Genomic DNA, 10,664 nt, shown 5'->3' with positions numbered 1-10,664 from the left:
GGTTCCTTTGTCCAGCATCTGTGGGGTCTGGCACATTGTTCCCAAAACCAGGGGCTGAGAGGTGGGACCAGGCAGGAGCCAATGAGGGGCTGAGCATGGTGTGAAGTCAAGCAGGTGGGGGTGGGGTCTCGTGCCATTGACTGTGTGGTTGCTAGGCAACTTGGTAAACCGAGGAGCAGACCTGTTTGAAATCTCACTCCTGAGGTGGCTGCATCAGGGGTCCGGGTGAACTGGCCTGGGCAGGGGGTGGCAGGAGCTTGGTGTCAGGCTGTTGAGCGTATCTGTGTGAGACTAAGTAGACAGTGACAGACAAGTTAGTGCTGATGGCTGCACACCACACTGTTTACCATCATGCAGCTGCAGAAGAGAAGGGTGCAAGACACGGTGTCCCTCAGCACCCCAGTAGGCAGAGGCAAAGACACCCAGGAAGGAGAGAATGGAAAAACACAGCTGCTGCTTGTTGGTCTCCCCCTAGGCTGCAGCGCCCGGGCAAGGGGCTTGCTTGTTCTTCGTGCTTCTCCATCTGTCCACTCTCCCCCCTCCCCAGACACCTTGTCAAATACCCAGAATCAGAGTCTTTGAAGAGATGTTGTCAACGGGGCTAAGGTGGGGACCTCAGTCAAAGGGAGAAAGGAGCAGCCTGTGGAGGATTGGGCAGGAAGGAGAGGAATGTCGCCCCTGCCGGGAGGTGCTGAAAGCCTTGGTTCTTACACCCAAGAAGGCAGCTCCTCCCTTCCCCCAGGATAATTGGAAACAGCCCTTCCTGTGGATTGCAGCTTTGGGGTTATAGGTACCCCCTTTCTTCTCCCAGTCTTACTTTTCTCCGTGATCACCCAAGAAGGGCCAAAATTTACTACTCCCTGGTCTTCACCTAACCCACAGAAAACAGTAAAGGGTCAGAAAAGCTGTGACAAAAGAAATTCCAGGAAAGGGGGAGTTCAGCAGCCTAGGTTGTGTTTTCGGGGGGTTTTCCGAAACTCCCCTTGTGACCTTGGGCAAGTCACGGGGTCCCCTCTCAACCTGGTTATCTCTGCCCCCTCCCACTTCACGCAGGTAGCCCATCAACTTAGCGTTACTTTGTGAAGTGCCTAGCCTTCAAGGTTATCATTATCCTCTCCAGGCCGCCCGGAAAGCCGCGGTGTTGTTTTGGAATGGAAGAGGAGCAGGCAACGGGAGCAAAGGGGGAAGCTTTTTCGGGGTGGAGAGGGCAAGAGCCTTTCTGGATGCTAGCGAGGAAGATTCCAAAGGCTCGGGCAATCGGAGGGCAGGAAGGAAAGCAAGCAGAAACTCAGCCAGAGACGGACACTGCCAGAGACAAAGGGGGCGTGAGAGACCGCGCCGGGCAGCGAGGCGGGGTGGCGGACCGGAGGTGCGCGAGGTGAGGGAGGTGTGGGGGGCGTGGGCCGCGGGATGCGACGCCCGCTCCGACTGAGCTCCAGCTCCGGTTTTTCCCTCCACCATGCTCTCCCCCTCCCCGCCTCTCCTTTAACTCCCCCCTCCTGGGCTCGGGACTGGTTTCCTCCCTTAGCCCGCTGCCCTCAATCCCGGCGAGGCTGGGGCTCCAGCTCGGTGTCTCCTTCTTCGCTGCCTTGCCCGGCGCCCCATGTCGCCCCCGCCCGGCCCTCTGCTCCCCATGTCCCCCACGTAGCCCGGCGCACAAATCCCGAGGTGCGGCGCGTGGGCCGGGGGTGCATAGGGCGCCTGCAGACGGCCCCTGCAAGGGTTCTAGTGGGGCTGAGCGCTCTGGAGCCGGGGCGCAAGCATCGCAGAAAAGAGGGTCCTTGTGGGAGCTGGGGGTGACTAGCCACCCACCAGGGTGACTGGGGCTCCACAGCGTGGTAGCCACCCCTGGGGGTGAGAGACTTTGGGGGAGTTGGTGCCCCGCCCCCAGGCCTTGGTAGGGTCATGGGGGGCCCCCATTTTGGGCCAGGGGGTGTGCAAGTCGGGGCCCTGCTGCTGTTAGGTTTTGCGGGGCTGGTGTCTGGACTCAGCCTGGAGCCTGTCTACTGGAACTCGGCGAATAAGAGGTGAGTGGCCTGGGACTGGGGAGACTCCAGTCCCATAGATAAGGGATATGGCAGCTTTCAGACTACCGGGCTAGGATTCCGAGCCGAGCGGAGGCTGGCAGAAGGGTGCTGTGGCACTGAGGGGAGGTGACAGGTTACAAGACAGAGCAATGATCTTGGGAGCCAGACTCCTAGTCTCACAGAGCTGGATGTGGGTGGTGATACCATGTGTCAGGAGTTGGGAGACCTTAAAGGGGCAAAGATAAAGTTCCCGGGCAGCAGAGGGCAATGGAGTGGCTATTTGGATCTGGTGAGACTTGTGTCATCTGCGTTGAAGGGAGCCTGGTTAATGTCAGCTCTCAGGAGAGAGGTGCTGAATGGGTGCTGCTGAGGTACTGAGGGGAAGGGCAGGGACGCCTAGCTCCCAGGAGGCACTCTGTGTTGCAGATGAGAGGGAAGAGGGTTCAGTTTGGGGCTATAGAACAGCCCACCCAAGGTTCCTTGACTCTCAGTCTGTGTTCACAGCCAGAGGACTAGCGAACCTTTGGTTGAACAGTTTGTTGGCTAGGACGCATTCTTCCTGGTTTGGTGGATTCTCTCTGGAGCACCCTCAAGGCTCCCTCCTTCCCTCTTGCTACTGGAGTCTTGAGGGTACCACTGACCTCTTAAGTCATCTTGGCTGCAAACTCTCCCACCGGGGACTCCCATTGCTTACTTTGCTTGGAAAGAGGCCAAGGGTCAGTCACACAGGGCAGACAACCTATGGGAGGTCATCTAAGTGATTCGCCTCCCTCAGTGGCATTTCCTATCCCCACCAGCCCAAGAGTTCTGCGTTTCAGAAACTTCTTCCTTCGCTGGGCGGCTGTGAGAGAGAGGTCGTGGGAGGGGGAGTGGACCTGAGAGTTCATCAGGTGTTGGTCTTAACACTAGCTCTGCTGTTTGCAGCTGTGTGCTCTTAGGCAGGTCACTTAACCTCTCTGAGTTTGTGTCTTCAGTCCTTACAGCTGTTATGAGGATTGGAGACAAGGTATTTGGACATATTGTATACTCATGAAAGGAGAGGTAGGATTGGGTCTTTTTGTTTCTGTTTTCTTGAATCCTGGCCTCCCACCCTGTTCCAATCTTGGTACCCCCCTCTCCCTCCCATATCTCAGTGGGAATAATCAATCTCAAGCTCTCCTACCCGCCAGCCACTGCTGACTGCAGTTTTGAGCACTAAGTATACCTTGAGGATATAAATTGGGCTGTCCTGATAGGGTTGAGACAAGGCATTGGGGCTTTCTGAGGTTCTTTAGGATGTTGGGTGGGAGCTGGTCACTAGGCTTCTGGAAAGATGTTGGGTAGCAGTCTTGTGGGACCCTGTTTCAACTATGGATGCACAGGCAGGGCTTGCTGTGGGAGGCAGGTTGTGGCTCTGCTGGGCCCATCCGTTCCCTGGCTAGCTGGCCAAGGAGATGTTGCTAGGAGTTTATGTCAGCTGTGTGACAGAAATCAACTACTTCAACTCCATGGCAGCGGAGCACTTCCCTCAAAAAGTTTAAGCCCTGAGGTGGAATGCAGAAGAACGCTGAGTGGTTGGCACCTATGCTTTCATTCTCCTCAGCCCCATTTTGGTCACTGCCAAACTAGCATTGGCCTCGTGTCTCATTAACTGACTAACTTGAGGGAACTGGTCCATCTCATGCCCCCCACACCGCAACCTTTACCTTCCTCCCTCTGCCCTGTAATTCAGTGGTGGCCTGGAGGAGGGGGAGGTTCCATCCCCATGGTTGACTGCCATGGAATAGTGAAATCACCTGGGAGGGGTAGGCTGTGTGGTTCCAGAGAGGCCAGCTCCTTGGTAACTGGCATCCTGTTGCCATGGCAACGGCACCGGTGATGGAGCGGGAGATGGCAGTGTGCATGTGGTGAGGGCGGGCTGAAGAGTGCATTTGGGCACACCAAGGGGCAGGAGACCTCTGAGCCTGGCTTCCTGCTGCTTCTGATGTGAGCTTGCAGAGCCCTTAGTGCCCGGGCTTACTGAACACAGGACTCAAACAAAGGCAATGGGCGGGAGCTAAGAACTGCTGTCCTAGATGGTTGGGAGTGAGAGAGGGAAAGCTTTGGGCGCCACACCCCTGACACCTCTTCCCTGCCTACCTTGTCTTCCCTGTAGGTTCCAGGCAGAGGGTGGTTACGTGCTTTACCCTCAGATCGGGGACCGGCTAGATCTACTTTGTCCCCGGGCCCGGCCTCCTGGCCCCCACTCCTCTCCTAGTTATGAGTTCTACAAACTGTACCTGGTAGGGGGTGCCCAGGGTCGGCGTTGTGAGGCACCCCCTGCCCCAAACCTTCTTCTCACATGTGACCGGCCAGACCTGGACCTCCGCTTCACCATCAAGTTCCAGGAATACAGCCCTAACCTCTGGGGCCACGAGTTCAGATCCCACCACGATTACTACATAATTGGTACTGCCAGACATCGGGCAGGGGCAAATAGAGTGTCCCTGGGATGGAGGGGGAGGAAGGTTAGGACCATTAGAATCCACCACTGTGCGTTCAGTAGTGCTCCCTTGGCATTCAGTAGTGCTCCCCCAGGGAACGGGAGGGCTGGACCCAGGAGTACTGACCTGGGTTCCTGTTCTTATTTCCAGCCACATCAGATGGGACCCGGGAAGGCCTGGAGAGCTTGCAGGGAGGTGTGTGCCTAACCAGAGGCATGAAGGTGCTTCTGCGAGTGGGACAAAGTGAGTGGGGCCAGGGGACACCTGCTAGGAGCCGAGGGAAGTTTAGGTGGTACATGCAAACCAGGAGCAGTTCTTTCAGCCCCTCTTTCTTACATCTTTCCCATCTTCAGGTCCCCGAGGAGGAGCTGTACCCCGAAAACCTGTGTCTGAAATGCCCATGGAGAGAGACCGAGGGGCAGCTCACAGCCAGGAGCCTGGGAAGGACAGCATACCAGGTAGGAACCAGGAGCCAGGCACTGCCTCCTCTGCTGTCAGACCCCAGCCGCCTTGCCTTCACCCTCTCCCGCCCTCCCTCTCCCGTTTTTTGGGGGCAGTGATACAGGAAAGAGGAGAAGAGAAGATGGGAGGGTGGGAGGGAAGTGGAAGCCAAATGAGGAAAAGACTCAATTAGAACTAATTAGCCAAGTCACTGCTTCAATCAGGGCTGTCAGAGAAAGGGGGGGGGGTGTACATGGCAGGGAGCTGGAGGCCGGACACCTGGATTTCGATCTGGGCTTGGGGGAGGGAATGTGGGGTACCTAAGGGTCCTGGGCACTACTGGGGAAGCCCATGGGGACCCCCAGGGCTGGGTGTATCCAATATCCAGATGGTTCCTTCAGCCCCTCCCCCTCTTTCCTCCTTCACCCCTTCCCTGCCAGGTGACCCCAACAGCAATGCAACCTCCCGGGGTGCTGAAGGCCCCCTGCCCCCTCCCAGCATGCCCGCGGTGGCTGGGGCAGCAGGGGGGCTGGCGCTGCTCTTGCTGGGCGTGGCAGGGGCTGGGGGTGCCATGTGTTGGCGGAGACGGCGGGCCAAGCCTTCGGAGAGTCGCCACCCTGGTCCTGGCTCCTTTGGGAGAGGAGGGTCTCTGGGCCTGGGTGGTGGAGGGGGGATGGGACCTCGGGAGGCTGAGCCTGGGGAGCTAGGAATAGCCCTGCGGGGTGGTGGGGCTGCAGATCCCCCCTTCTGCCCTCACTATGAGAAGGTGAGTGGTGACTACGGACACCCTGTGTACATTGTGCAGGATGGCCCCCCCCAGAGCCCTCCAAACATCTACTACAAGGTATGAGGGCTCCTCCCACTTGGCTCTCCTCAATCCAGTCGCCCATGGGGTGCTCCTCCAGTGTAATTTGTGGTATGAGGTACACCTGCGCCATGACTTTGGCCCCCTTTGCCCCACCGGCTCTTTGGCTCCTTCTGGCTATAGCCCCCATCTCCAGTTTTAGGATCCCTTAAGACTCGACTACACCTCTTCCTGCCCTCCCTCTGTCTCTGCCTCTTAGGGGAGGGGGGCACAGGCTCAGCCTCCTTCAATCACTACACAGGTGTCCTTTTCCTTCGCCCACCCAGAGTAGGGGTGGGAACGGTCTGTCTTTTGGTTGGCACCTCTTTCTGCCTCTCACCGTTTTTCTCTTCTCTATTTCTTATTCTCTCTCTCCCTCTCCTGTGTCTAGGTCTGTTCTCTTCCTCCTCCCTAGCCTCCTCCTCCTTACATCTCCTTTAACCCTCTTGGCTTCTTGTCCTTCCTGTGCCTCTCACGTGTCTCCTAGGTTGGGGCATCAAAGTATCTCTCCCTCGGCTCTTGGCCCTTTCCAACTTTTCATACCAACTGCTCCCCTCCGTCTGCCAAAAACGGGGGCTTCTGGGGGTTGGAGGGGAGATTCTGGCACTCTACCCCCCCAGCTCCAGGCATGGGCACAGGGCCTCTTTCCCTGCCTTTCTATGTACTTACTCCAGCCATTTGGGGTGGTTACTGGGCCACAGCAAACTACCCTGAGAAGAAGTGTCCTGTTGTATCCAGTGGCTGATAGGAAGACATGAAGCAGTGAAGACATGATGGACTGGATCTGATGCTAAATGGGCATCAGATAGGAAGTGACTTGTTCCAGACAAGAAGTGACCAGGCCTGGACAGAAATGGCCTGGGAAGTAAGTGGCAGCAGCAGGAACTGGAAGTGCCTTCGTCCAGAACAGGAAGTCGCACTTCTGAAATAGGAAGTGGTCTGGCTGGAATTCCAAGTGGCTTAGTCTGGGGAGGTGGTGGGGGTGGGGGTGGGGGCATGGGAAGTGGATGGTTCTTACCCTGTGGAGAAAGGGGCAGGAGGAACCTCCTGTGTTAGGAGGAAGCTGGAGCTTACCACTGTGAGAGGACAGATGTGGACTGAGAATTTTCTTAGTGCTCAGTGGCACTTCCCAAGGACTCCCCTCCCCTTGTGCTCTGTGCGGTTTTTAGGACAGCTAAGATGACTGCCACCTGTTGTGGCAGGCCCGATTTGTCTTGTTCTCCCCTTACTGTACCCCGATATAATCTCTGTTGATCAACAGGACTACCCCAAGAATCCACATGTTCTCCCCCGTAACCAGGCAGCTGTCTGGTTCATGCCTTCTTCCCTTCAAACCCAACCCAGCGCCCTTGTTAGTGAAGAGGTGGTCCATGGACTGATGACAGTTATTAGCACTGGATGCTGTTTCCATAGTGACAAGCCTATACCTCTTCCCACCCTTTAGTGCGCAGTGGGCTGCTGCTTCAGTATCCTCCCAGCTCAGTTTTATTAGATCAAAGCTGCCCTTGGGCACCATGTTGGCCACCTCAATCACCAGCCAAAATGGTCGCTTTGTCCACCAGAGGTCAAGCCATCTTTCTGGCGCTGTAGTTCCCAGCTCCTTCTAGGGAACAGGAAGTTGATATTGCCATGGGGGAGGTGGCGGGGTGTGGCCGTCACCTCAATAGTTTTACTGTAAAAGGGAAATTTGAACAAGAACAACAACAACAAAAAAAAAAAAACAAAGAAAAAAATAAAAAACTTTAAAAGTTGACCAGAAGGCTGGAAAATGACTGGACATGAATCTGGGAGGGGGGGGGATGGCCAGAATGGCTTTCAGGTTGAGGGTGGGTCACAGGGAACCCCGGGGGGCCTGGGGAAAGAACATTGGTTGGGGTGGTGAGGTGGGCAGTTTCTGGAGAGGGAATTATGGGCTCAGAAGGCAGAGGAAGGAAACCACCTGTAGAGAGGAGCTGCTGGAACACGCCAGGAGTGATATGTGCCAATACTGGTCACACATGGGGGAGTACTGTGCTCAGCCAAAGCACGTGGGAGAGGACACAGTCACCATTAGCAGCATCGTGATACTAATGTGCACTTGTGTGAGGGAGGTTCTGTTCCCTACGACCCCTCCCCAAGGTACTTGGGGAGTGTTGCTGTAGGGGATAGAGCTGATCAAAAAATTGCAGGAAGACCCCAGGGGCCCAGGCAGCTAGTGTCTGCTTATATACCCAGACTCTTCTCCCCCAAAAGCCCAGGTGCCCATCCCCCCCCCAGACTCTACCCCATTCTCCAGCCACAAAAGCTGCCATCAGCAACATCGCTGGAGCGAGTCCGCAGGGTCACAACCTCTGCCCTGGCTGCCCTCCCCTGACTTAAGGTTCCCTCCCACTGTCTCCCATCTGCCTGGAGGTCAAAGGGTCCCCCTTCCCCTCTGTTCCCAGAGACCCCAACCCATCTCAACAAGATGCCTGAGTCTTCTATGGTATAGGTACTGGAGGAGGGGAGCTGAAAACTGAGAGACCAGGTACTGGGCTGTGTAGAATTTCCTCTTGCCTTCTGAGCCCACCCTGGAGCTACCCAAAGTGGGGAGGCTTGAGGGGGTTGGAAGGGCTGGTCCCTGGCCCTTAGTGGGGGTTGGTCGTCTTGGAAACATCCCCTTCGCTACACAATGGGAAGCCCCCCTCAGCCTCCCGCGTGGATGGAGCCGACAGCCCCATCGCTGGCTATCAGCCTCAGGGACTTGGCAACCGTCACTATGGCAACACAGAGCCCAGCAACAGGGCCCACTGAGAAAGGGAGGGGTCCAAGACTGGGGTAGGGCTGTTAGTGTGAGGGGACGAGGGCTCTGAGAGTCCCCTTGACACAAACATCCAGAGGTACAGGTGGATACAAGAGGAGGAGAGAAGTAGAGATAAATAGTCTCCCTGACAAACACATCACCAAAGCAGCCAGGACATCATAACACGATGAGAGACAGGAAGACACCTGGGGACGGATGCACAGCTGGGAAGAGAAACAGCACATACTGCACAGCCCCTGGGACACACCCCCTCTGAGCACTGGCATCCACAGACCCCCTGCCAACCACCTGACATTCACAACACCTACAGCCTTTCACATGCGCAGTGACTTGCCTGTCTTTTAAGCTATTTGAAAATGCTGGTGACTTCCACATAGAACTGCACATGCCATCTGTTGGCTTTCTGGATACAAGTACACACACACTCCCAGGGTAACAACTATGACAAGAATAGAAGGGAGGGGAGCTACTTCTTCGTCCACTTGTTCATTCAGCCCTCCTCTGTGTTTACTGTATTCCAGGTGCTACTTCAGCACTGCGTGCTAAAGTGAAAATCCCTGCTTCATAAAATCACTTTTTTTTTTTTTGGTCTATTGACTGGTTTTATTCCCACCCCCACCCCTGCCATTGTGTTAGTGTCAAACCTAGATCCTTGAACATGCTGGACAAGAACCACACTCCCTCCCGCCCCCAGCCCCAGGTCCACTTTTTAGAAGATGTATTTAATTTGAACAGTTTTGCCTGCATGTATGCATGTGTACCCTGTTGTGTCTCATACCTGAGGAGGTCATGAGAGCATCAGATGCTGTATGAGCAGAGTTACAGAGAGTTGTTGAGCCTTGTGTAGGTGCTGGGAACCAAACCTGGGTCCTTTGCACGAGCAGTAAATGCTCTTAACCACTACATCACTGACCCTCTAGCCTCCCTCTCACCTGCATTTGAGACAGGGTCTCACACTAGCCCAGGGTGTTTGGTTGTTTGATTAACTAATTGATTGACTTTAAGACAAGTTCTTGCTGGTCAATGGTGACATATGCATTTGATTTCAGCACCCAGGAGGCAGAGGCAGGGGGACCACTATGAGTTCAAGGACAGTCTAGCCTATAGAGAGAGTGCCAGGACAGCCAGGGTCTGGAAAAACAAATCAAAAACAACTAACCAAACCAAAAAATAAAAATATTTTAAAAAATAAAAGATAAAAACCAACCCAAAACAAAGAAGGTAGGGTTTTGTTATATAGACCAGGATGGCCTTAAACTCAAGAGATCTATCTGCCTGCCTGCCTGCCTGTCTTCATTTCCTGACTGCTGGGATAAAAGGTGTGCAACTCCATTTCTGGCCTGTGGTTAGCTTCTGAAGTCCACAATTTAAAAAATTAATAATTTTTTGGGGGGAGGGGGGTGTGATGTGGTTTTTCAAGACAGAGTTTCTCTGTGTAACAGGACCCTGGCTATCCTGGAACTCACTTTGCAGACCAGACTGGCCTTGAACTCACAGAGCTCCACCTGCCTCTGCCTCCTGAAAGCTCGGATGAAAGGCATGCATGCACCACCACACCCCACTTGAAGTCCACATTTTGATGGGGAACAAGCATTTGCAACCTCGGTTCATGAAAACAATATTGAGGCTGAGGTGGGAGGAGTTTGAAGCCAACCTGAGTGGCTGAGACCGTGGAGAATGAAACAAGTTCAAACAAACAAAGGAAACCCAGGGAAACTAGGTGAACCTTTCCGGTTCAGAGGTGTGTGTTTGGGAGCAGAGGGGCAGCCAGGAACTGCACTGGGAAAGGCAGAAGCAGAGATGCAAAGGGAGAGATTTTGACGCGTTTGGTAATAAGGACAGACATCCACCTTATTTTTGTCCAGGTATTCCGTCTGTCTCTAGCCACAGCCCAAGGGGCAGAAAGTCACTCCAAGAAGCTGGTCTAGACAGGTGTGTACGCACACTTTTAATCTCAGCGCTCAGGAGGCAGAGGCAGAGGCAGGTGGATCTCTCAGTTTGAGGTCAGCCTGGTCTACAGAGTGAGTTCCAGGCCAGCCTGGGCCACAGGGAGAAACCCTGTCTCAGAGGGGGGCGGGGGGGAAGGAGGAAGAAGGAAGGAAGGGAGA

At 54.9% G+C, this 10,664-nt stretch overlaps 1 protein-coding gene across 3 annotated transcripts; it reads left to right on the top strand.

Moving 5' to 3' along the window:
- Window positions 1-81: 81 nt before the first annotated feature.
- Window positions 82-7,527, top strand: Efnb3 (ephrin B3). Of its 3 annotated transcripts, none has more exons than XM_039086314.1 (5): window positions 82-2,027; window positions 4,162-4,454; window positions 4,640-4,732; window positions 4,843-4,947; window positions 6,166-7,527. In XM_039086314.1, exons 1-5 carry the CDS (start codon window positions 1,906-1,908, stop codon window positions 6,213-6,215), a joined length of 663 nt encoding a protein of 220 aa, XP_038942242.1. In that variant the 5' UTR covers window positions 82-1,905; the 3' UTR covers window positions 6,216-7,527. The 3 variants fall into 3 exon arrangements, with proteins under 3 accessions (XP_038942242.1, NP_001094450.2, XP_038942243.1); NM_001100980.4 differs by having other exon boundaries at window positions 1,562-2,027; window positions 5,371-7,527; XM_039086315.2 differs by lacking the exon at window positions 4,162-4,454 and having other exon boundaries at window positions 1,901-2,027; window positions 5,371-7,527.
- The last annotated feature ends 3,137 nt before the right edge of the window (window positions 7,528-10,664 follow it).

The sequence above is a fragment of the Rattus norvegicus genome, chromosome 10 (genome assembly GCF_036323735.1).
Source record: "Rattus norvegicus strain BN/NHsdMcwi chromosome 10, GRCr8, whole genome shotgun sequence".
NCBI lineage: Eukaryota > Metazoa > Chordata > Mammalia > Rodentia > Muridae > Rattus > Rattus norvegicus.
Note: the sequence above shows the minus strand (reverse complement) of the source record. Positions and strands in the feature narration are given on the sequence as shown.

Excerpts from the sequence above, each read along its gene's own strand:
- Efnb3 (NM_001100980.4), top strand. The coding sequence starts at position 1,906 with ATGGGGGGCCCCCATTTTGGGCCAGGGGGTGTGCAAGTCGGGGCCCTG. Across the intron at positions 4,455-4,639 it reads CCACGATTACTACATAATTG|CCACATCAGATGGGACCCGG; the intron begins GTACTGCCAGAC and ends TCTTATTTCCAG. Across the intron at positions 4,948-5,370 it reads TGGGAAGGACAGCATACCAG|GTGACCCCAACAGCAATGCA; the intron begins GTAGGAACCAGG and ends CTTCCCTGCCAG.